The sequence below is a fragment of the Pomacea canaliculata genome, linkage group LG3 (genome assembly GCF_003073045.1).
Source record: "Pomacea canaliculata isolate SZHN2017 linkage group LG3, ASM307304v1, whole genome shotgun sequence".
NCBI classification, from domain to species: Eukaryota; Metazoa; Mollusca; class Gastropoda; order Architaenioglossa; family Ampullariidae; genus Pomacea; species Pomacea canaliculata.
The window spans coordinates 15,293,100-15,317,713 of record NC_037592.1 but is presented as its reverse complement, the minus strand read 5'-3'; the positions used below and the strand labels follow the sequence as shown (position 1 = coordinate 15,317,713).

Here is a 24,614-nt window from a genome sequence, read left to right as displayed (position 1 = left end):
GAGAAACTGGCAAACGTAACAAACATGAGGCTTTATAAACTGAATCATTGCCTACTTTCAGATATAGCAAAATACCTAACTGACTTTTTTCAGCTTTCTTTGGGAAGTAATCTTTAGAACAATTCCCAAATGTACCAACAGTTTCTTCCCTTACTAAGTCACACTTGTGTGACATGTTTTTTGACTCTACTCTGCTGGCAAAAAACATCATCTGCAGCTTGGTGGCAAGAATTAGTTAAGATCATTTGAAAATTTCTTTGAAGTATTTGTCCAAGCTTAGAAGTAGATGAGTACAGCATAAAGAAGTATATAAGATCATGGCTATTATAAAAAGTTAAAATGAGGATTATAATTTCAGACTACGTGGTGAAGATGGCCGAGGTGATCAGGGCTACATGACCTCCAGCATTTCTGATAGTCACATTGCGGCCTCAGCTGCTGTAGACTCTTTCGGTAAGGTTACGAGTGTTTTTTCCCTACTATACCAAACAGTGTGACTGTATGGGAGTGTTGCCCTTTAGCTGCCCAATTGGCCAGGGATTGCTGATCCTTCTCAGTTCTTGTGAAAAACTGGAGAGGTATACTCACTATCCTTTTGGTCACCTCTGGCCAATTGGGAGTGAACAGCTGGAATTTAGTAGCTGTAAAGTGATATCACCAGTAATGTCATCTAGTAAGTACTCAGAGAAAGGTTACTACTAAAAGCAGTATTTTTTCAAAAGCATGGTTTATTGGGTAGTATCTTGTGGGGAACCCTAGTCCAAACATTTTTTATGGCGTGGTGAATTTTTGCTAACCATACACAAGCCTCTGAAAAAGATATTGGGTTATGTAGCTTTTATTTCCAGAAAGGTTATTGATAACTTGTTGGCTCTATTAGTCTGTACTTTGTTTTAGATGGTGTGCGGTGTCGACGCAGCACCAGCTTTGTGATGGTAGGCACCGGTCAGGAGGAGGAGGTGGATGATCGTGAGCGGATCATTGTGACGGACAGCAGCAGTAGCAACAGCAGCAGCAGCAGCAGCATGTCCACTGCCAGTGGTCGTAAGAAGGTGTGTGTCTGGGAAGGTGGAAGACATCTGTGGGGACTTTATATAAGTGTGAAAGGTCTGTTAACAGATAATGAAGTATTATGTCAAGGGCTATTTGTTCTTCAAAGATATACAGTGTCATGATAGTCATTATCCATTACCAGCCCTTTAGGTCCTGATTGGCCATGGAGCTGACAAGATTGTCTCCAACTTGCCAAACTTTTCTGCTCTCTACCTTTTCTGTGATGCTTTGTTGTTAATATTATCATGAAGCTAAAGTCTGCCCAAGCATTTTATTCAACTGCGAACAAGAAATAACACATCATATTTTTCTCCATTATTTTCTTAGGGGAAAAAACGGGAACTGATTTTAAGGGTGAAATTCTGTAGAGAATTGATTCCACTTTAATGCAGCAGTTTTTTCCCTCCTTGAATTTCAGACTTGCTATAAGCACAACCAAAAAAATAGCAGCAAGAGCTGCTGAAATTGGGGTTACAGAATGTCACAATTGCTTTTTAAAGAGCTTAAGATACAGATATTTTAGATGGTAAAGACTGTGAATGCAGATAATTAAACATGAGTGGTTGTGTGTGTGCCATTATGGGGAACTAGATGGTTTGAGAATGGGATAGCAAGGTCAGCATTGTGTGGTTGGGTTACAGGTGGGGGGAGAAGGGTTAGGGATAGTTGAGAAGAGCCAAGAAAACTTTGGCTAGGATTTTGCCAAAACATTAATGTAAGGAATTTTGGGAGGTTGAGAACCAAGGACATTGGATGAATTGAGGACATAATCTTTGTTGTCAGGTATAATGTTGAGACATAGTTCTTTGGTTCCACTTAGTGCAGTACTGCATGTGTGTGTGAGAGGTGAGAGTCTGAACATGTTAAAATAATGCATTGCTTTTCATATTAATGGAGTTTTTCTGTAAAAGGTAATTAGTGAAACAAAAACTTTGTGCTTGCAGGTGACTTTCACACCTATTAAACATGAAGTTGGTGGCTCCTCTATCGTGGCTGAGCAGCACCAGCTGCATCATCACCACCACAGCCACCAGCACACTCACCACCACCATCCTGCTCATCATGGCCAGCAAGCAACCCGTAGCAGCCTGGGAACCTATTATGCTGCCAGCGAGCCTGCGCTGTGCACATCTGCACCATCTTCGTCAACTGCACAGCATGTATCCTCCATGGGACAATCTCAGGAGACAGTGGCTCGCAGTAGCAAGCAGCGGGAGCAAGCCAAAGTGACGCCTTACATTCCAAAGTCGGAGCTTCCAGCGTCCCACCACACCCAGCATCACCCCAGCATTGAGAGGATCAAGGCTGTGCGCAGTCCACGCATGGATATGAAGCTGCCTCTCCTTGATGTAATGGTTGATTTCTTGCCAGATAGTATAGATTGTTTTGAAACAGTTTGAATGGAGGAAGAGAAAGCATAGCCATCTGTTGCAAGCTCTGAATTTAAAAAGGATTTAGAGCTAGTGGCCATTCTATGTAAAATGTAGAAGAAAATACTACTGTATTTTGTATTAGTTTATTTCTTGTTACTCCTTGAGGAGCATAGGGCCGCAGTATTTTATTAATGTTGTGTATTGCTGCTCATTCTTATTGTATTTTTCTGTCACTTGCAGCAGGTTGAAATCTCGTCAGCTGCAGCGCAGGGTAAGCTGGCTTATGTTTCTCCTACTGTGCGGGCCCTCCCATCATCCAGCAAGGGCACCTTGGCCAGCCACAGTCTGGCAGGGGCATCATCATCTCGCCTTCGCCCTGCAGCAGCAAACATCAACTATGGTCGTGGCACCACTGGCATGGGTGTAGGGGCAGCAGGTGGCGTGGGACAGTTGTCACCCGTGCAGGCCAGCATGCAGCTAGGGCAACCAGTTTTGCTCAACCCTTCCTCGCAGGTCGAGGTTCGCAGGTCAGTAAAACCACTTGATGCAATCATAGAGTTTAATTCTTGTGTGGATCTTGTGAACATCTGAAGGGTGGCAAGAAGGGTCTGTAAATGGAGAAAAGGGTTGGGGGTGGGAGGTAGCCATGCCCTATTTTGTGACATTCTGTTATGAGAGTGTATATAAATAAAAGACTAAGGAAATGAAGAGGCAGTGCAGAAAACAGGGGGTGTGTGCAGAAGACTTCACAAAATTTATATAGGCTACTTATTTCTTCTGTCATGAAAATGATAATTTTAATGATTATATTGCACATCACACACACACATTTAGATGAGTCATTCTGTTAAATTTATCTGTAAAAGGTTTGCTTTAAGGTGTTTCTGAAAGTTCCACTTGCTTGGATATGCCTTAAATGCAGTGGCAGAGAATTCCAGACTTTGGGTCCAAATACTTTGCCATCTGTTTCTTTAGCAAATGGCAAACCATCCCTCATCCCCACCCCTTCTACCCCACTTTAACATCTTTAGATTGTGCAGTAAACAATAAAATAGAAGCTTTTTTTTGTTACAGTGAGTACCGGCCAGGAGCAGCCACTTTGCAAGGAAGCCCAATTCATCATTACCTTGTACCTGCCCACCAGCAGCATCAGATGGCTGCCCTTACCGCTGCTGCCGCCACAGCTGCCACAGCCACCGTGGGCCAATACGGGCCATTCTCACCATCGGTGGCACCCCCACCGGCACACCAAAGCCCACGCCATGTGCAGTACGCCGCTCACCCTCTTCCAGCGCACATGCACCCGGTGCTGCACACCTCCACACTGCCTGCCTTCCACGCTGGGCAGATACACCCCCATCCTCACTACGCTGCCAGTTCTGCCAGTTATCTCAACTCTGCAGCCCCACCTCCAACCGGAGTCTATGCTACCTACCAGATCAGTCCAATCAAACCACGGCAGTACCAGTACTTTGCTTAAGATAGTTTGGAGTGGCGACAAATATTATCTTTCATCAGACTAAGACGCTTTGGGGACTGTGAAGGTTATGTTGTCGTGGATGAGAGAAAGAGATAGAACAAAAGGAAGGCTTGTTTTAAGTAGCGGTGGGAGGTTTAATGGAAGTGTGCATGTTGAGATGGGGGGCAATGACATTGGGAAAGGTCAGGGACAAAGTTGTAATTAATAACCTTTTCCTTGTGTGGTGCCAACATTTTTGAGCTAGGCAACTGGTGTATCAGTAAAACTACCCAGCCCTGCTCCACGCCCCTCTCCCCACATTTTGTTTTTTGGTTTTGTTTTATTTTGGATGGCCACTGGCTTAAGTGCCAAGACTTTGCCGGACGGGAATCTGCCTGCTGGTCTGCTTTCTTACTGTACAAGCTTGGCAGTGGCATGTCTTCACTGGCAACTTCTTTTTGGCCTGGATTTGACATTGCTTGCCCTCGACCTGCTTTTCCTGAGGCTGCAACTTTTCTTTCTTGGGTGACGTTGTAGTGACAGTTACAAACTGCAGCCTAGATTCACTGGTCAAAAGTTTCCACTTATATAAGTAGCACCAATGGACCAATCATTTCACTCTTTTTTTCTTTTATCAGCCAGTAGAAAAACTTTGAAGTAACACTTCTTATGTGGACATTTTTAAGCACTCCTTGGACGTAGACATGTTTTTGCTTATTAAACACTATTTTTAAGAATTACCCACTTTTTTTTAATTTTTGACAAGAATTCTAAGGATTTGTTTTGGAGACTGGGAGTACTTGGTGAAGGTGAGGGGTTTGTATGTATAGCAAATCAGGTGTGACTGTCAGATGAGTGAAGGCCATGCCATCAGTATTTTATGCAGCTGAAATGATTGCATTTGGTAGGACATTTTAGGCAGTGATTGTATGTTGTCCTCACTGGTTGTTGTAATCCAGAATGGTTTTTTCCTAGATTTCTTGGTAATTTATTATATGTATGCACTAGGGCAGCCATCTCCTCCCCTGCAAAATCTCTGGACGTAAAAGTTTTGTCATTTCACATGTAGGAGATTGAGATCAAGCAGAACAAGCACACCTCTTTCTTTGTAATGGGGCATTTTGGCAAGATTACAATGCATAAGATACGCTTGCACATCGGTGATGTTTGTGAGCAGTTGTTGTGCCTGTGGGCTTCAAGTGCTGCCCAGATTAATAAGAGAAATTATACCTAGAATTCCATTGCAGGTTTGTTGAAGGTCACACACAGAGCTTTATTGCATTGAGCAAGTGTATTTGATTGGTTAAACCTTCTCCCAACCCTTTCCAAAAAGACTTTTGATCTGTCAAATTGGTGGATGTAAATCTATTATAGAAGTGGAATAGGACAAGCCAATGTATTTTCTTAATGGTGCTATTGTAATAATTTGTTTTTAATTTGTCTTGCACTGGCAAGGGAATGGACGTGAATTTCTCCTTGTGCTTGTTCGTGTCTTGCTCACTAACAATAAACACATGTATGTTGCAATACAATAGCTGCCCAGAAAGTTTATTTGTAGAATATGTAATGCAGTCTTGTAATCTGTACAAGGAAAAGAAGAATGCTTAGATTGATATTTATATTTTACTGGTAGGATGCAGAATCTTTGATATAAAGAAAGCTGTGTCTTTTATGTCATGAATACAGAAAGAGTGAAAAATTTAACATGTATGAAAGTGTACTGAGAACTAAAGCCTTGCATGTTAAAAGCCTACGGGTTTCTCAGCAGTTCTACTGATTAGAAAAATGGGGAGATATTGGCCTCAGTAATTTGTTTGTTGTCCTTAATACAGCCGCCAAAAAAAGTGTGTTGATTTATGTGCACATTCCATGTTTTTAGATGTCAATGTCATGCTTGAGTGGTATGGTATCTTCATTCATGTGCAAAATTCTGGTCCAGCAAGAGCTTTCTGGCTTGAAGTCTTAAGCAAGTATTTTGAAGTTTGAATTATTTAAAGTGGGATGAGGCTTTACTGCAGAGAGAAAACTTTGATTTTATGTTAATCAAGCAAGACTTCTGTCTCTAAAAACATATGAATATGTGTGTGAATCATTACGAAGTACTATTTTGGTGATAAAAGGGATAGTAAATATGTCTAAAATTTGCGCTGTGGCATTAGAATGTTTACAAAATAGTTTGGTCTTCACAAAATTTTATTAGCAATGCCTTAAAGAAAGTGAATAATTTTCTAAAGAAACCACATGCCAGTCAGCTTATTTTGTGTGTGTGTGTGTGAAGAAGGGATTGTTCTGTTAATCTATCATTAGGATAAAGGTCTTAACCATGAATAGTTAAAAAATAACTTAAAAAAGAAGGCTTGAAAAGGAAGATAGCACATCTTGTATTATTGTGTCATCAGTTTCCCTCTCTGTCCCTTTTGATGCTATCAATTTTCAAATTCTGTGATCACGCAAGGAAAAGATGAATTGTATAGCTGGTTTACAAGCACAGTAGTGTTGCACCAGTTAGGAAAAAAGTGCCTTTTGCACTGTTGTCAGGAATTTTTTTAATGTATTTGCTTTTGACCAGTGAGTCTGTGGTGAAGAAATCTAAAGGACAATGCCAGACAGATTACTAGTTAGATTTTGCCCTATTGAGGGGGTGGGGATAGTATGTTGAGCCCATGCTACTATAAGCATATGCCTTGCTGGGCAGCTTGAAAAAGAAGGAAAAGAAAAGTATGCACATTTGGGGTCTTCATTACCAGGAAAAGGAAGGTTTTGCAAGCAACTGTTTCCTTTACCTCTTTATGTACAGTGACAAATAGCGAAGCTTGGTACTGACGATGAAGGTTCATCCACAGTCCCCAACTACCTGATGTCTTCAGGGATTTTTCATTTGCGCCTTTGAATTCTTGAGATCCCCTTTCAAACAGCAGTTAGTCTGATAGTAGACAGACTGATTTGATGAGGAGAGGGGACATGTGATTTGAATGGGTAGTGGACAAGATTTGCTTTATTTTTTTTCTTTGTGCACTTATCTTTACAGTGGACTTGACCTTTATTATGCTGGTTTTTTTCTTCTTTTACTCTTTACAATGTTTCATTTTGGTTTCAGACATATCCAGTAGATGAATGTTATTCCTTATGGTCAAAGTTATGTGCATGTTTTAATATATTTAAGAGTACTAGCCCAGAATTGTTCCATTTCTTTGATCTGTTAATGGTGTGCACGGTAGTGGTTTGTGTGTATAGTAGATTTACCTCTCTGTACTTTATAGACAGTAGTGGTCTGTGTGTATTATAGAATTGCCTTTATCTGTACTTTAGAATCTTCAAACTTGCTTCTACCCTGTCAATTTTATTCTTTGTTAAATGTTTTTTTTTAAAAAAAGGTATTTTCAAATGTGCGTACATTTGTTGTGGTATAAAGTATCTAGCAGCTTGTGGGTTTCTTCATCTCGTTCTCACTGCTTGTTCAGTGTGTGCCTTTCTCTCATGACTAAAGTATTGATAGAAGACTTGCATTTTTAATATTATTGTGTTTGTTTTTTGGACACTGTTAATATGAACATAACATGAAATCAGCTGAGGATGTGTGATGCTGTACACTGCACCATAACTTGGAATGAACAGGCTGTTTTGTGTTGCCAATGTTTTTATTCCACCATCATGCTTTTGTAAACCATTGGAGATAGTCTTGTACAGTTAGAAATCTTAGGCTGTTGTTATAGCATGTTTTCAGGGTGTAATGTATACAGCAGTACCTGGTGCTTGTCTGCTGAGTGATAAGTGGTTTTAGAATGGCAGAAACTAACCCTGATCCATGTTAAATCAGTAGGAATGATCTCTCCTTTGTTTTTCTATATCCACGAGAAAGAACTTATGTTGGAATAGCCTCTTTTTAATATCTTTTATGAAAAAAAGTATGTCTTTTTTTACATAGGAATGATTGATGATCTATAGATTTAGTCTGGAGAGCTGGTTCTTGATATCACATGAAATTAATATGTGTAAGTTAAAATACCAGAATTAAGCACTGTTTTTATCACGGATGGTCATGTGTTTGCTGCTTGACTGTAGGATGAAAGGGATTTATAATACAAATTGAGGATTTTTTAAATCTCAACAGATTTTTTGCTGTAAGGAGTTAAGCTGAGAATCCATTAGTACATAAATAAATGTACGGGTATGACAGTTCATGTAACGTTCTTAGCTGAATTACCATGAAGAAAAACTTAGGTTGGTTGCCTCAAAGAGTAGCTCTTTCCAAGACATGTTGCTGTGCTGGTGGATGCATAGTTTTGTTTCTCATTTTCTTTTTATCTACCCCTCTTTGCCACAAGTACTCTTTTTTTCTCCCACTCATGTTTTCTATTTCATTCATTCTTGAATATTCCTATTAATACAGGACATTGTTCACAGCTAAGAAAGAATAATGAAAGGGCAGCTTTGCTGATAGATAGTTCTGATATGGCGAATGGTTGTGTGCTGTGAGGGTGAGCATCAGATGAAAATAATTTTGACCCTTGTCAAGTGTATGATCTAACACTACATTAAGTCTTTCAGTGATTGCAGAGAGTTCATGATCTGTGTGGTACTGCGTAAATTGATGATAAATTATATTTCACATGTGCTAGATTTCACCATTATTGGTGGGTCAAAAATATAATGACTTTGCAGGGGTTTTTCTACCAGAGCTTCCCTGAATTAGGAAAACAAAGTCTCTACATGTTGACCAGGGACTGGTGCTGTCCTAGTAGCAAACAAAACATTCCATTAAGTTGGCAGAATACCAGCACTGATTTTGTTCTCAACCCTGGATTGGTTCTTGTAGATATTTTGAAGGACAGGTAACTAGTAAAGAGTTGAAAAATAAAAGGGGCATTTGCTGCAGAAAGATTTTTCTAATGCTATGTATTTCCATGGGTTTTTTTTTTCCAGCAGCAGTAAAGAATTTTTTCTATGAATATTTGCAATGTTTGGAGCTGAAAAGCTTTTTTCTTCTTACTCTTTTGACTTAGCTATAAATGATAGGGACTTTTTTTGTTGTTTTGTTGTTTGTTTTTTTTTTTGTATCGGTGCAAATCCAACTGGAAAGAAAGGAGATATGGGGGAGGTAGGAAGAAGAGATGGAAGAGCTATAATTGTGGAAGGGAGGATTGCAGTCACATTGCTTAGTCTTGTGCATGTGGAACAGTTACAGTCTGCAGGCGATATTTGGTTATTTTTATTTAATACACAGCTGAATGTGTGTCTGAAATTTGTGATAGTAAGGCCTACCTCTTCTCCCACCGCCCCCTCATTTTGATTGTGGTTTGTCTGCTCAGTTGTGTATACTAATGGATATTTTATGTATAAAATAGAAGAGCTTTTATTCCACCACTTCAGCAACCCTTTTGAAGGTTTGAGCTGTTAAAGCGTAGTGACTTTCATATAGGGTGGGCCAAATACAGAATGCCACACTAGAATGTTTTGTTGTATTTCTATTAGATTCTTTGGAGGCAGCCTGCCATTGACACAGTGAAAAGTTCAGAAAATTAAGGGTCATTTAATCATGTCTCTGGAGTGTCCTGAAATTTGTTTTAATCTCCTTTAGATATTTTTTATTATTATTATTATTAGTGGCCTTTAAGACAAGGTTCTTTCCTCAGAAACCCTTGTGTTACTTTTTTCTTTGAGTTTTTTCCTTGGTGGTACAAGAGTAGTGGGGTGGAGGAGAGACCTGTGTACTTCCATTTACTTATTTATCAGCTGGTGTATTACACTTAGGGAAAAAAAAGAACTGAGTCTCAGAGATGAATCAAAATTAGTCATTTGCACGTCCATGAGAGATGTGGAGATACAAGGTGCTAAGCAGTTATTAGATAAACTATCAAGGGTCATAGTTTGTGTATTGATTACACTGGACACTTGTAGTCCAGCACCACATTGGTGTTGGGTCCTCCCTCTCCCATCTTATCACCAGCAGAATATCACTCATCAAGCTGTAAAAATTGAGTACAAGACTGTATACAAGTACAAGACATTTTGTCATTTGGTAGAACTATATATTTTATTCCCATGTAGCTTATTTGATGGGGGTAACTGTTTCTTCCCATCCACAAACGATTTTTCTGTATGAGCATGAATGCCACTCATTTGTATTGGTGTGTAGATTTTTTGTAAATTACATATTTAGTAGAATTTTTCCTGCACGTGTGAATGAAATCTACATTCATTATATTATACCTTTTGAAAGGAATATTGCAGTAGACGGATAGTTTGGGTTCTTTTTGCTTTTGGTTTTTTTCCGCTTTCGGATGTTTTTTCCTGACTTATGCATTGCAGTTCTTGGTATTTAGGCACTTGGTTTGGAGCTTGAAGGTGTTAAAACCTGAAAATACTTGTCAGATCTCTGTCCATTCAAGAAAGATCCAAAGCTGGAGGTGCAGTGTGCAGACAAAGACAGGAGCTTGGCACATGTCAGCCTGCTGATTTAAGAACTTTCTTCAGTAGCCACCCATGTACAGATACCTGCAATGAGTTTCAAACAGGAAAACCTTTGGCAGGTGTGCAGCGACGTGGTGGCTGTGTAGACCCTGTGTAACAACCCGTCAGATTAGCATTTATTTAGTCATCCATTCAAGATTGCCAAGCAAATTTGAGCGCCACTGTTTTCAGTTTATGTGCTTCCTTAAAAAAAAACACAAAAAAACTTCATTATGTGTGACATTTCTCTTTAAACCTTGAGAATAATATTGAAGTAACATCCAGCATCAAGTTTCACAGTTCTCCCTAGAAGCTTGCATGATGATTTGCTGTTAACCCTGTTCTGGGAGGATGTTCTTTTTCAGAAGTCATGTTTGGACATGTTTATTGCCATCCAGTTTTACAGTGGCTTCTCTCAGATGCTACAGTGTTTCCCTCACCACACAGCATTGACATATTCGCACAAGTTTAGTCGGGATCTATGCATGGTCACAAGTTATGAGGTTGTGGATTGGGATGGAAATCACATTTCATAGTATTGACCCCATTGTTTGGCCTATTTCATGGATATGTTATTGAATACCCTTTCATTTTGTTGGTTTGTTGATAACAGGCACCTCCTTGTGGACTTTGGTGACCATAGTTCTCATTTTTGCAGTTTGTCTCTCTCTTACGAACACTCACATGTACATAACACTTAACAACAGTTGTAATCATGGGGATGAGTGTCAGATCAGCATGGCCTAGCTGCATACAAGTCTGGACTTAAAAGATGACTAAGACTAAGACAACTATCAGAAGACCATGTGACTCAGAGGAATTCATTGGAGACTTCTGTTCCAGCTAGTCCTGCAAAAGGACAGACATCAAGAGAAGGGTAGAGAGAGAGACCTGCATGCTGCTTCAGCTTGGTCACCACAGATTGAGACAAGGTTTTGATTCTGTTCACATTTTGATGTCTCAGTGTTCTATGAAAATATCTTTTCATCTTTTGTTGAATTTAAAAAAAAAAAACATTTAAAGACATTAATAAAAATTTTGTTGGTGGTGCCAACCTCATTTTCATTGAGTGGATGACAGATGCTCTTTGCCTTTCTGCTTTCAGCATTTAAAATCAGGTCACTTACATATTCTTTTGTGGTTCTCCCTCTTTCTCTTTAGGGCCCAAGTGTGTGTGCTTAGTGGTGTTGGAGTTCAGGATTTGTAATGTCCAGTGATACAACATTGTGCTTTAAGTTATCTATCAGATAGTGGCTCACGTCTTCATTGACGTTTGGACAACTTTTTCTTTAAAATTTGTTTTTTTGCAGGTTACTTGTAGTCGTGCATGAGACAGGAATTTCTTCCTATAGGTGGATTCAGTGTTTTGGTAATTGTTTCATCCTCACCTCAAACTATTTTTGCATTTGTATTGGTTGATTTCTCTGTTGCTGTGCATTTGACGTGGGCATTCAGTGGTTAACGGTTTGTTATCCTTACTATTCAGGCAGTCAGTTGGCCAGGTGCAGCACAAAAAAAAAAGGAAATCAAGTTGAGTTTGAGCTGTTTGTGTGTGGGCAGTCTGCTGGTGTGTAGTGTAATCTTTTCTTGGTTTGTCATAGTCATCAGAAAGGAGTGTGCTCTTCCTTGCATTAACCTCAACCGTATTATTGGTGAAAAGAAACTCCGCAGGAAGAATGCCTCGTAATATAGGCTGTCACTGTTGTGTTTTGACACAGAATGCTTGGGTTTTTTCCTCCTTCCTCTTTAAAACTTGGGGATAAAACCCATCAAGAGATGATTGTAAAATATTTTGTCATGTTAAGATTTGTAAAATATGGATACCTATAAACATATATAAATATATATCTTCCTGCCGATGTTTACCTTTCAACTTTATATTTGGCATTGGTGCATTTTTACCACATCATCCAAGTTGCTGTGCATGTATTAAGTATATGTCTTGTATGATACTGCCAAAGTGTGAATGAGAGAGAGAGGAAAAAAGTAATCTATATTTTTGGTCTCTCCAGTCTGATGTTGCATATAAAGATGATTTTTTTAAAAAAAAGGAGTTTCTTTCCCCTTTACCATACTATGCCATGTGCACTCTCGTAACAGGAGTACAGTACTGTGTGTCACTACTCAAGGATATTACTATTACACAAATAACAATGCAATCTGTCATGTTGTCATCACACAAGAGTTCCAGTAAAACAGCAGAAAAAAATTAACAGTTGCTTTTTCCTTGTTATTCTTTCCCGTCTTGTAACTGGATTTTGGTTAGTAGATTTAAAGAAAAATGAATATGATGAACTGCATACTTGTTGAAATTGATTCAGTGAGAAAGTGCACTGGTTTGGTAAATACCTGATCCTTGTCTCTAGGACGTTTGTGATGATTTTGGAGATGTATTTTGATCTCTTTATCTTTTGATTCACGCATTTATTACTCATCAGCAATTCTTAGAGAAGAAAGCTTATCACAAGGCTGTAGTTTTTTTTTTCTTTTGGTCTTTGTTAAAACTTTTTGTTGTTCGTTGCTTGGTATTACAAGTTAATCCTTTGGTATTATTTGGAGTACTTCTTGCTGTTTGTGTATATGCATACTGTTTTTAGCTCTTTTTTCCCCTTCTGCCCATTTTACTCACTTTGGTCCTATTCACATGACACAAGTTTCTAAGTTGTGTGCCTTTTTTTAAGTTCTTGCCACTTTCTTTATCTATTAGGATTGGAGTTTGTTGTGTGTTAATCCACTATTTTGTATTTTATTGTGACAGTGTCCCTCTCTGGCTAGTTCAGATTGCGAACAGTTGTCAAAAAATTTTCTTGAGAGACATTGAGGCATAAGAGTAATTTTAAACAAAAAAATTGCTTGCCAATCTTTTAGTACCAAAATTTTGAAAGCTAATACTTTAAAAGGAGAAGAAATCTTTCCTATTGTTTTATTGTTATTTGACTACAAATTTATGGTGCATAGAATATAATCAAAGTTAGGTGAGTGATGGTTGGCAGAGAAGTTCTGATATTAAATCCAGTTCTTAGCTAAGATTTTGTGAGCATTGAGATTGCATTACCAAGTCATCAAGTCTAAAACATTCCCAGATACCCTCCCACCCTTGAGACTGGGGTGTCTTTGTCCAGGGGTGTGTGTTTTGTCCCCGTAAGCCATGAAACAGCCAGAGAGCACAGACCCATGTACAGCTTATTTTTTTTCTTTCATTTATTTAACAGTTATTCATATTTATCTAGTCAGCATAGCATGGGTGTGTGTGTATATATGTGTGTGTGGTTATAAATCATTTAATAATGTTTATCATTTTTTAAACACAAATTTCTAGAATTAAACACTTGTTTCATCTGCTGCAATTATTCAATCCACTTTTTCTTTTTAGATTTTCTTGCCAGATAGATCTTTTTCTTAAATCTTTAGCAGGACATAATTTGATATTTTCTTTTTCTAGCACATTTGGATAGGCATCTTTCCCACCAACCCTAGATAAACACTGGAGGAGAGAGTTTCCAAAATACTCTTCCTCGACACCACCCCTCAAAACAAGCACTTACAAGTGTCAGGGTTTCCAGTTCTCCATTTCCCCAACCCTTACTTCAAGTTAATCTAGTGTTTTAAGGAATAAAATTCTACAGACTGAATTAACTTTTGATTTGGTTTTCAAAAATTTGTGAAATTTTGAGCTTTGTCTTCCTTTGAACTAGCTGGGCAGTAGTTATTGATGCTGCATGTTCTTATCACATACTTTAGTGGTACTGTATATTTGTGTGCAATATTCAGCCTGTTCTTTGTGGCTTTAAAAAAAAAAAAGTTTGGAAAAGTTTGTTTGTATCCCAGTTTTCTCAATTTTCTGATTCACAGCTTTGTTACACGTGTGCTATGCTGTATTGTCATAAATAGAATTGAAAATGCATCGGGAACAATAGGGGAATAAAATATGGATATCCTTGATTTCTGAGTTTTAGTGTACTTTGTGTGTTGGTGTTGTATGTGTGCTTGAATAATATAATAGTGTGATTTATCTAGCATGCAATCAAGCTCACTGTACATCTTTCTGCTTGGGCTCGATTCTTTGACAAAATCTTAGCAGCTTGCCTTTCCTTATTCTCTTCAAGGACATTATTCCCACTTGGGTGAGGTGAATTTTGAACAGCATATTTTAATGATAATGATTTATGCATGACTGATGGTGCAGGCCAATATTTTGCCACCCTCCACCCAACCCTAGTTTATGCATATCTGCTAAAAGACAAGCAGGATCACAAACACAATGACAAAGTGATAAAGCTGCATTTAGAATCCACCATCATCACCATAATCCTCTATTCAACATACAAAAACTGTAATATTTGCTTCCAACACTTTACAATTTAAGGATAAATCGTTTAAATATTCGACAGTCTTTATTTCCCAAAGATTCTTTGTTACAGCCAATCTTAATTGCCAACAATTCACACACACAAGCATGCGGGCGCAAGCGCACACACACAAAGTTCAGGTACTTTTCTACACCACAGATGTAGTCACTTAAGCTGCATGCTGAATTTTGGACACCTTCAAAAAAAAACCACACCTTTATATACAAACATGCACATCAGTTCCATCGATAAACTTTGAGTTTTTTTTCTGTCAAGCCTACAAGGTAGTCTTGGTTATTTATGACAAAATGAGTGAAGTCCAAGGGAATGCCCTCAACTGGCAAACGCTGTAAAAGTCGGTTTGATGCTGCATCCCATATGTGTATCTGCAAAATATAAAACTGAACTGAACTTAGGCAGAAAACAAGGTTGGCATAGAGGTGATATTATTTACATTAGGTATGTTTACATACATTTATGATTTATTATCTACAAATTTATCTATTTGTTAAAAGATCATGCTGCGATTTGCAAAGTAGATGTAAAAGCTTATGGTTAAACAACCAATCACCATGATGCTTAGGTCCATGTGCATCTCTGGCACAACTCTAAAGAAGAATATTAGAGGCACTATTGAAATAGAGTGGATAACAGGGGAAGAATAATAGGGAAAGAACCAAAAGGAAGCAACTGCATATGTCCATTGCTAAACTAATTTTTTTTCTCCTCACCTCCAGTGGACTGTTTTAGCACTATTTAATAGGGGATTTTCATTTATTCATGTAAGGGAAAACACACATCCCTGTGTTATTGCATAGTTGGCTTTCATATTAATTCCCCCATGAATTTTTCTTCATTCTAAATAATCCCAGATCTGTCTGGTGTGTGTGTGTACGCACCTGCATGTGGCAGATTGTGAGTTGGTGTTAGGAGATTATATTGTGATGTCAAACTGGATTTTTAAAATGTCAAGCTTGAAGAAATGCTTTCTGAGATTTGTATTTTCTGAAGGTTGTGACAGTCTTTATGTCTGTAACTCTACTGCAACATGACTTTTAATTTAGCATAAATGCTGTTAGGATGTGTTACTAATTTTGTCACACCTGTTAGTCGGCAAACTGACAGATACAAAGAGAACTTACACTCTCTGAAGGTTCATCTCCAGCCACCACCAGAAGCCGCGAAGGATCACCAACATGGTGTGTCAATAAGGTGCGGGCAAGGACAGATTGGGACCTTCCCCCATGGAATGTTTGAATAGGGTTGCATGATATCATACTCTGTCCCCCATCTGTTGTGGTGCTGCTGAGCTCACACACCTGAAGAAACAGTCATCCCAGTCAGTATTTTGACCACTTTCTACCAATGGTTTATCAGGACAACAATGCTTGTGTATAGCCATTTGAGAAACAAAATATTTAGTCCACATTTTGCATTTGGCACATAAATAGACAGCTAAAAAATACAAGCCTATCCCAAAACAAAGGGAGATCATGCAAGCCAACAAGCCTAATTTGTCTCCCAAGAAACACCAGGTCCTTAGGTACTTTCATTTCCGATAAAACAGAGGTAGCATAAGATAAAATCAATTTAACAATTCATTTTAAAAAAAAGTGGCAAAAGTCAAATGTTACTCGCGTTTTCAAGAACTTAAAAAGACTAACTATTCTGTATACTATTTTACTACCTGGTGTCGTACTGTTGGGTGTTTGCTTGTAGGTCTAAAACTTGCCAGCATATGCCTTGTGGGACGCTCCATGCACAAACTAGTAAGATTGCCTGTCAAAATGCAACCAAAAATATCTAAGTTTCTTAAAGTAAAGTAAGCACACACATGATTGTAGTGAATTGTGGTAGGTCTTGTATTGTTTTATGTACGAATGGTGTCTTGTGTCTAACGTCTTGTTTGCATCATTTGTTCCACGTCACTTGGAGCAGAAAAAGACATCATATAAGAGAAAAGCAGTTGCTCTAAAAATGGCCAAGTGAGTGGGAAACACAACAGTCTTCTCCGCCATCTTCTTTGTAACTCTCTCAGTGACATTCCTCTGAACTTGTGCCTCTTCAATTCGATTCACCTACAAAACTCTTCATCTTCATCGTCATCTTTGGGGGGTAGGGGTGGGTAGTGGTGTGGGGTGTTCATTGAGCATTGTGTGTGTAATATGTCGTGCATATGCAAGGTAAGCGTACATTCGTCATATTACAATGATGTAACAATAATTTGGCCCTAATATGAAATTGTCCATTCTGATTAACCTTACAATATCATAAAACAAGGGTGAAAAATCCATTTGTACTATATTTAGACAGTAAATCTGATTGCATGCATTACAAATGAAACTGGCATTAATAAAAATAGACAAAATATAAAAAAAATTTGAAAGTTTTACCTTCCAGAGGTAGTATGTGCAGCCTGGACTCATTCTCAGGTTTGTTTTCATAGAAGGAAATGCGGTCAAGCTGGCCAACTATTAGACCTCCAGGTCTTTTGAAAAAAAAAAAAACAATGAAAGCCATTAAGTAACTAGTAATATGCTGGCAGTCTTATGATTGAACAATTTAAAGACTTTAGAATACCATGCTGGTTTTTTCCCTTAAATTAAAAAAACAGACCAATAAAGAAAGCAATGGCCGTGATAATTCTTCTTTGGTAAAAACAATGATGATCATGTTTTTTTATCTCAAGGTGATAATCAAATAGAAACTAATTCTGTACAATTTTTCTTTTGATTGTCTGTCTGTATTTTTCATTCTAGGTTTGCTTAAAGATGAATCAAAAACAGCTTCTTCATGCTTTTTATAGTTTAAAATTGTTTTTAAATGATATTTTATAATGAAAGCTTTTATCTCTCAGAATTCATCAAATGTGCAGTCTATAGACAGATAGGATACAAATCAGGGCACTCAGACTGTTAATAGACAATTCTGTAAAAGCTGAATTTCAAATCTTGCTAACATGTTTTATTACAAAATTAATCTCTAAACTTTTACCTTAGATACTAACCTCAGCAGTATAGCTTAGACTTTAACAAGGACAAAATAAAGGTGTGTACAGCAATAAAAACCAAGACATAGTTCAAATGATGCGTGTACTTGCCGGAAAGCAGAGATGATATCATGTGACACATGTTGAAGAGATACTACTGGTGACTTGCTACCTTCAGAGTTGAGTTCTCGCACATGTTCAGCAGTGTTGCGTATGTCAAATTCATACACTGATCCACTCTGCTGCCCAACGTAGAAATAGTTTGGGTCCTCTGAATGCCATTCACAGCTCCAGGCAGGAAAAGCCAGGTTGTAGCTGAGAAACAACCACAAGAAATGAGAGAGAGGGAAAAAAAGTTTATGACCAAATTGAAATAATGAAGTTAAAAATTAATTAACATACAGGCTATGCTAAAATTTTCGTATTAATAACAGGAAACAAAATCTAGTGAAGAAGAACTGGATAGCAATCAACAGTACTTTGAAAAAAAATAAAAACATGCACAAGAGTGAAACCATCTTCAGATGACCTCAGATGAATAATGTGTAACTAAAATGCATGCACATGCACAAATGCTTATCAACATGAATACCAGCTTGTCCAAGACAAATATTTAGTTACAAATTTTAAAATTATCACCCCAAAATTGAACCAAATACCTACATCTGTACAACACTACTTGTTATAACACTGGTCAGTTTGACAGTTTTGTCCATGGAGCAGGACAAAAGCATTCCATCATCCACTTCTGGGTGAAAAGCTATGCAGCGAATGGCTTTCTGATGCACAGTGAGGTAACTAGATGTTTTGAAGTCTAAGGCGTTCAACTGCAAAAATGACCAAATAATGCAGCTGCATAAAAAAATGATGCAAGCCTGGTTCTTTTTTTCACTTCATGAAATATTCAAAAAATTTGGCAAGACGTAAGATAGTTAAGTGTCTCATGTACAGACTGCTACAAGGCTTCATGACATGCTTTTAGTTTGTCCAAAAGTACTTTTACAATTTGATTTTTACCTTTTTGATGCCAAAGCCTGGAAATAAGGAACTTGAAGATGGCTGGGATATCACTAGTGCTGCAATTGATGGACTGTATGCCAGCACCCGACACTGACCTCCCTGCAAACATCAAAAACTTGTTTTCCTTAAAATGGCTTCTGCACCACGCAAGGATATTTTGGATGCCAATCATAACTAATCTCTGAAGTATATGAGACAGAACTGTTTTGATTGTCAAACACAAACATCAAAACTTACATTTCCTAAACACTGCTTCTGCATCAAGTAAGGATGTGATGAATGGAAATCACAACCAATCTCCAAAATGTATGATAGTGCTGAATGTGTTTTTACAGTCATAAATGTTTGTTCTTTCAGCTTGCACTGTTTTTATATTTTTCTATCATCTTTTTCCTATTCAATGTCACTTTCAAGATGTGGTGTCTAATTTTCTACTTAGTTATTTCACTTTGGGACCTTCTTAACTGGACACTCTTTATTGGCCTTTCCACCTCCCCAAAAATACCAAAAAAAGGTTCAAAATTGGCTTTTGTAAATGCAAAGCTGACCATGCTAAGCAGGTACCCGATTAACTTCCTGGTCTGCTATTCTGGCACTATTAAGTGATCATGCTGTGCTGTCATTGCTTCCATAGTCTGGTTTCATGATGCCTATCAAGAGATATTGAAGCCCTACCAGCCAAGGTGCCAATGCCTATGCAAATGTGTCTCCTATATAAGCATGTGTTAGTTGTATAAGATGAGACATATTTTGAAGCTGCTTCTTTCCCTTTTCTACCCCCAGAGTCTGGAATAAAATCCCCCCTTCCGCCCAATCATCTGATACAGTGACCACCTTGTTTATTTTGGTTGATAACTGTGGTGCTGTATATTTCTCCTGGTCATTTATACTCCAGACATATTAATCCCACTCCCAAACGTGCATAAGCACAGAGCTACTGAGTACGTGTTCCTCCCGGGGCCGAAGTCTTGTCGCGCTGCGAGGCCCCTTAGGTGTCGTCAAAGGTTAAATCTCGTCTCAAATGTCGGTCCCCCTTGCCGCCCGACCCCACATGTAGACAGGCCATCCCCCTCGCCTGCCGACCCTACCTGTAGAGACACCCTCCCCGCCTGTACCTCGCGCGAGGCTCGCCAAACATGGCTGCCACCTACTCCATGCTGTATGAAGCGGAGAGAAATCTTCGCAGAAACAGAGTATTTCGCGATCGAACTAATCCCATCGATTCGTGGGACGACGCAGAATTTTATCGGCGATTAAGATTTCGACGAAGTGACGTCCTAGAGATCGTGGATGACATACAAGAGGACTTGGTCAATGCCAATCGGGGGCGCAACGTCGCGGCGACATCGCAAGTGTGTCTGGCTCTGAGTTTCTACGCGACGGGCGCCTATCAGAACGTGTGTGCTCATCTCGTGGGTGTCACCCAAAGGACGGCTGGCCGGATCATTGACCGGGTCACCAGAGCTCTGCTAGATCGGGCTCACAGGTGGATTGTATTTCCCGATCAACCGGAAGCCGACAGACAAAAGGCGAAATTTCTGAAGCTCGGAGGATTTCCCGACGTTGTGGGATGCATTGACGGCACCCACATACGGATTCAAGCACCGCTCAAACACGAACATGAATACATCTGTAGGAAAAACTTCCATTCGATCAATGTTCAGGTAAAATTTTATATTGCACTTTATTTTTCTCAATTCTTTGAATGTCTTTTGTGTAGCGCATTGAGAAAATGCTCGATATGAGCTTTTCATTAATGTTCTTATTTGTAGTATTATTACTATTATATAATGCACACTAGCATCAACATTTCACACAAAATGTTTGTAGTTACTATTGACTATATATTCGTTAAAGTGTGTAGTGCTGTAGGTATATGAAGTATACTGGTTATATCATAATGTGTGTCAAAGCATGCCCACCCCACATATTTTCTGATATAGTTAAAAGAAGTCAGAACTTTGCAGTGGAGTATCACTTCAAAACTTATTATTCTTGGGATTATTGACAGAAAAAGTTGCACAGTTTGCTCTTTCCTAGAGTTTTTAAGCCAGTTTTTGCTTTTCATAACTTTGCTAGCCAAATATGATGCATATTAACTTTAAAAAAAAAAAGTATTCTGATGCAGATGAAGAGAAAAAGAATAGTTTATTAATAAATTGCTTTACATATATTTCATCAGGTTATCTGCAACGCTGACTTGCTATTTATTGACGCTGTGGCAAAATGGCCTGGAAGCGTTCAAGACGCATGGGTTCTTCGGCAGACAAGTATTTTTGCTGCTTTTGAGACACATCCAAAACCAGTGGATGGTGTCATGCTTGGTGACAGTGGTTACATGATCAGAGAGTGGCTTATGACACCCTTTCTGAATCCCAGTACTAGGCATGAGAGGAAGTATAATGCAGCTCATACTTCCACAAGGTGCACAGTAGAAAGAGCCATAGGTATGTGAAATGTACATCAATTTCAAATTACTAGTAAAATTCCAGACTGGCTGTGGTTAATTTGGTTTTATTTAACTTTCTGTTTCAATAGTCGGTGCATGTTGGTTACAGTCTGTGTTTGTGTATGTTGCCTTACAGCTGCTGCCAAAAGAAGATGGCACTGTCTGCGAGGTCTCCGGCTTGAACCCGAGAAGGCATGCCATGTTATAATAGTATGTCTGATGTTAAGTAATAAAGCAAGAATGCTGAAGCTGGAAGATCCAGAGGATCAAGATGAAGAGGATGAGGATAATGACTATATGTACAATATACTCGAGGACAATGTACCTGAGCAGAATCTTGCAACAGAAAGAATGCGAGTTACTGCAGGTCAAGCTGCAAGACACAGACTTGTTGATCAGTTCTTCTAAGGTTTGTAACATAGTTATATATTTCTTTATAGTTAATAGTAATAAGGTATTGTCCATTGAACAGTGCATGGTGAGATTTGTGATAAGTTATTTATGCAAGCCCCTTTATCATTGATATTAATTTAAGATTGTACAATGTGCATCATGTCATTGTTGGAAATAAGAGAGATTTGTATTTCTTGGCTTCATAATTTTACTGCGGAATAGTTTTGAGATGAAAGTGTGGAAAAGATATCACATCCATTCATCGTGCGAAGTACATCTCTAACATAAAGACATTTTATTATTTTTGTCAAAATATCTGTAGAAGTTATGCCATATCATACATATGTGACATGGTCAGAAAATATCTGTATTAGATTTATCATCTTCCCTGAGCAAAGTTTTTTGGAGGACGTCCATCCGCAGTTTGTTGAGTTCGACAATGGATTTAATTCAATCATAGATTTATTTTTTTTCAATTTCTGATTTCAGGTACTCTTCCCCAAGGGGACTTCCAAAAGCAGAGTTTCGAGTTTGCCCTCTTTTTTTCTTTTTACCTGTTTATAAAACAACACATTTAGTAACAGCAGTTGGTTTCAGCACAGCAGTGCCTAACTTTGATGTAGTTTCATCATTACAGACATAATAATATGCATTGATGAAAAGATGTCCTTGGTTTGCAAATGCGCACGCGTGGATTTTCCCAGGTGTTTCCCAAAGGGTCGGAGTGTCAAGGGGGGGGGGGTGGGGGTGTCAAGGCAGCGTTTGTAAATGTCAACAGCACAAGACCTACAGTGTGGTGAAATGGGTGACAAGGCATGAGGCATGCCACTTGCCTGGCAACAGGCCAGCTTACAGGAGGTTTGAGGTTAAGCAATGCATAAAATGCCCAAGCAACGAGACTTCGGCCCCTGTTGGATACTGAACTCATTCCTAAGCAAGGAAATGTTCTACATTAAATGTTTTTTTTATGATTATTGTTGGTTTATCATCATCATCTGCAGCAACAGTAGATATTACTAAAAGCAATTTTACCTCTACATGTATTCCTTATTTATATACTTATATAATTCCCAATCTGTTGTGGCCCTATGCTCCTCAAGGAATAAACTATATTTCCCATTCATAAAATGCAAAAGGGTTTCATACCCAGTTAAAATTGCTGGCGCATATCACACACTTAGATAAAACTGTCAGTTTCAGATCCCCAAGTAACTTAACTACCATTTGTGGAAAAAATATCTATGTTCATGTATTAATATTATTGTTATCTTGATCCCTGATGTCAAATTGTTTTAATCATTATCATGGGTGTACACATGTCACACTGTGTCAATGAAATTTGATAAACAGTTATGACAAAATATCACTTCTACACGCTTTTTTCATTACTTAATGCTTTATATGACGAGGCTTCCAATAAACTGTTTAATTTTACTTCTAGTTTCATAAAGGGATCAGGATGGCAAAATATGGCTTTACTCCATAAAATGTTAAGGATGTCTCACAATGAAACTTAGAAAATCCAAGCAACACATGCACAATCATGTAGCTAACTGACACCAGCTTGGATCTCCCAGTTGGTAACTAACCTCCCAGATCTTCACGGTCTTGTCTAAGATAAACTGCCCAGGGAGATGAGATGATTGGGAGTGTCGCTGGGAGAGAGAGTGACCAGCTTGTGATGTGGATGACACAGATAAAGCGCCTTTCTGTGACCTGCAATATATTATTTATAATCAATATAATTTAATATACTGATGAACAGGGTATTTCATGGACAAAAATTTTAAATATATCAATATATGCAAGAATATAAACAACTTTTTTGGCAGTTGCACAAACTAAGCAAATTTATTAACCTTATTTGCACCACATAAAAATACATTACAATGACTGGCTTACAACTAAAGACTGAAGACAACAGTGGGTGAAGTTTGTTTTTTATTATTGCTGCTCTGAGGTAAACATCAGACCAAGAAATCTATACATTTTTGGAAAGGAGAAAACTTGAACTTGGCGGCAACAGTAATGAAAATCGCCTTCTCCATGCTTCCTGGCAAAGCCACGATTGTGGCCCACAGTGCTAAGAGGGTTAATGACTTCCCACACTTTAGAGTATCATGTTTGAGTAGCACATCTTGATTTTGATGAAGCCTATTTAATTTAGAGTCCAGAAAACTAATAAAAATGGAATAAAAAGCCATAAAAAGATCTTTTAAAGCAAGACTAAATCTGAGCATGCCAAGTGCTTTTACTACTGCAGAATTTCTGCTGATGTTCCCACGATCAACTTGAAACGAAGGCTTTTACTCCTCCCACCAGTATTTTATTGTTTACTATATCAAACACATAAAATATTTAATTAACATTAAAGCCCATAGTGATTCAATGAAAAACAAGTCTTTAACAATTCTGTCTTCAAATTTAACCCTGACGTTATGTGGTCCTGCATGTACTGACCTTAAAATATTCAGCTCTGCCCTCAAGCGGTCAATCTCTTCCTGAAGAAGCCTGACCTGATTTGCAACCTGCTGATAATGTAAACGAGACTGGGCAGCCTCCAGCTCTGACTGCCGGCGAAGTTCACGCTCTCGTTCTAGATCTTTCAAAGCTCTATCTCGCTCTGTAGTATCTATCATCTGCATTGTTACAAAAATGATAATCATTCATCAGAACTGCCCAGAATAGAAGACTATGTATCCACCGACAAATATCTTCTTAGATAACTACACAAAGGTATCTTCTGAGGAAAAAGATAAACCATAAATCACAACTCGGGAATAATAAAGTCTGATAATAAATGAGAGCTGGCACGACATGGTCCTAACGGGAAAGGGATGCCCAGAAACGGCTCCAATGGCAGGGTGTGGTTGCAGCCCTATGCTCCACTTGGGGTGAATAGGAACAAGAAGAAGAAGAAAAATGAGTTGCCTTTAAAAAAAATTCCAACCATTAATGATTTCAAAATTTTTGTGCTGAACAAGCAAAAATAGCAACTTTGGTACCTAAATGAGCTAATACAACAAACTTTACTTTTTTAGTTTTAATGTGTCATAGTTCTGCAATACTTACAACAAGC

General features: G+C 38.4%; 3 protein-coding genes across 6 annotated transcripts in view; 2 read left to right on the top strand and 1 right to left on the bottom strand.

The window, feature by feature from the left end:
- Window positions 1-14,277, top strand: part of LOC112560465 (homeodomain-interacting protein kinase 2-like) — a 40,512-nt gene extending 26,235 nt beyond the window's left edge. For all 4 annotated transcript variants that reach the window (XM_025232339.1, XM_025232337.1, XM_025232338.1 and 1 more), the window contains 5 exons: window positions 359-453; window positions 898-1,052; window positions 1,998-2,402; window positions 2,667-2,953; window positions 3,501-14,277. In XM_025232339.1, the coding sequence (XP_025088124.1) occupies window positions 359-453; window positions 898-1,052; window positions 1,998-2,402; window positions 2,667-2,953; window positions 3,501-3,906 (1,348 nt within the window). In that variant the 3' untranslated portion in view covers window positions 3,907-14,277. The remainder of the gene's footprint in view (window positions 1-358; window positions 454-897; window positions 1,053-1,997; window positions 2,403-2,666; window positions 2,954-3,500) is intronic.
- A 445-nt stretch (window positions 14,278-14,722) lies between these two features.
- The window catches only part of LOC112560351 (E3 ubiquitin-protein ligase RFWD3-like), a 12,173-nt gene continuing 2,281 nt past the window's right edge, over window positions 14,723-24,614 (bottom strand). The window contains exons 5-13 of the mRNA XM_025232163.1: window positions 23,996-24,174; window positions 23,125-23,251; window positions 18,691-18,792; window positions 18,337-18,500; window positions 17,785-17,988; window positions 17,078-17,172; window positions 16,372-16,463; window positions 15,827-16,003; window positions 14,723-15,070 (exon numbers count right to left, since the gene is read on the bottom strand). Coding sequence (XP_025087948.1) covers window positions 14,921-15,070; window positions 15,827-16,003; window positions 16,372-16,463; window positions 17,078-17,172; window positions 17,785-17,988; window positions 18,337-18,500; window positions 18,691-18,792; window positions 23,125-23,251; window positions 23,996-24,174 — 1,290 coding nt within the window. The 3' untranslated portion in view covers window positions 14,723-14,920. The remainder of the gene's footprint in view (window positions 15,071-15,826; window positions 16,004-16,371; window positions 16,464-17,077; window positions 17,173-17,784; window positions 17,989-18,336; window positions 18,501-18,690; window positions 18,793-23,124; window positions 23,252-23,995; window positions 24,175-24,614) is intronic.
- On the top strand, window positions 18,936-22,969 carry LOC112560352 (putative nuclease HARBI1). Its single transcript, XM_025232164.1, has 4 exons — window positions 18,936-20,357; window positions 20,876-21,140; window positions 21,279-21,551; window positions 22,025-22,969. The coding sequence occupies exons 1-3, from the start codon at window positions 19,830-19,832 to the stop codon at window positions 21,548-21,550; spliced, it is 1,065 nt and encodes a 354-aa protein (XP_025087949.1). The 5' UTR covers window positions 18,936-19,829; the 3' UTR covers window position 21,551; window positions 22,025-22,969.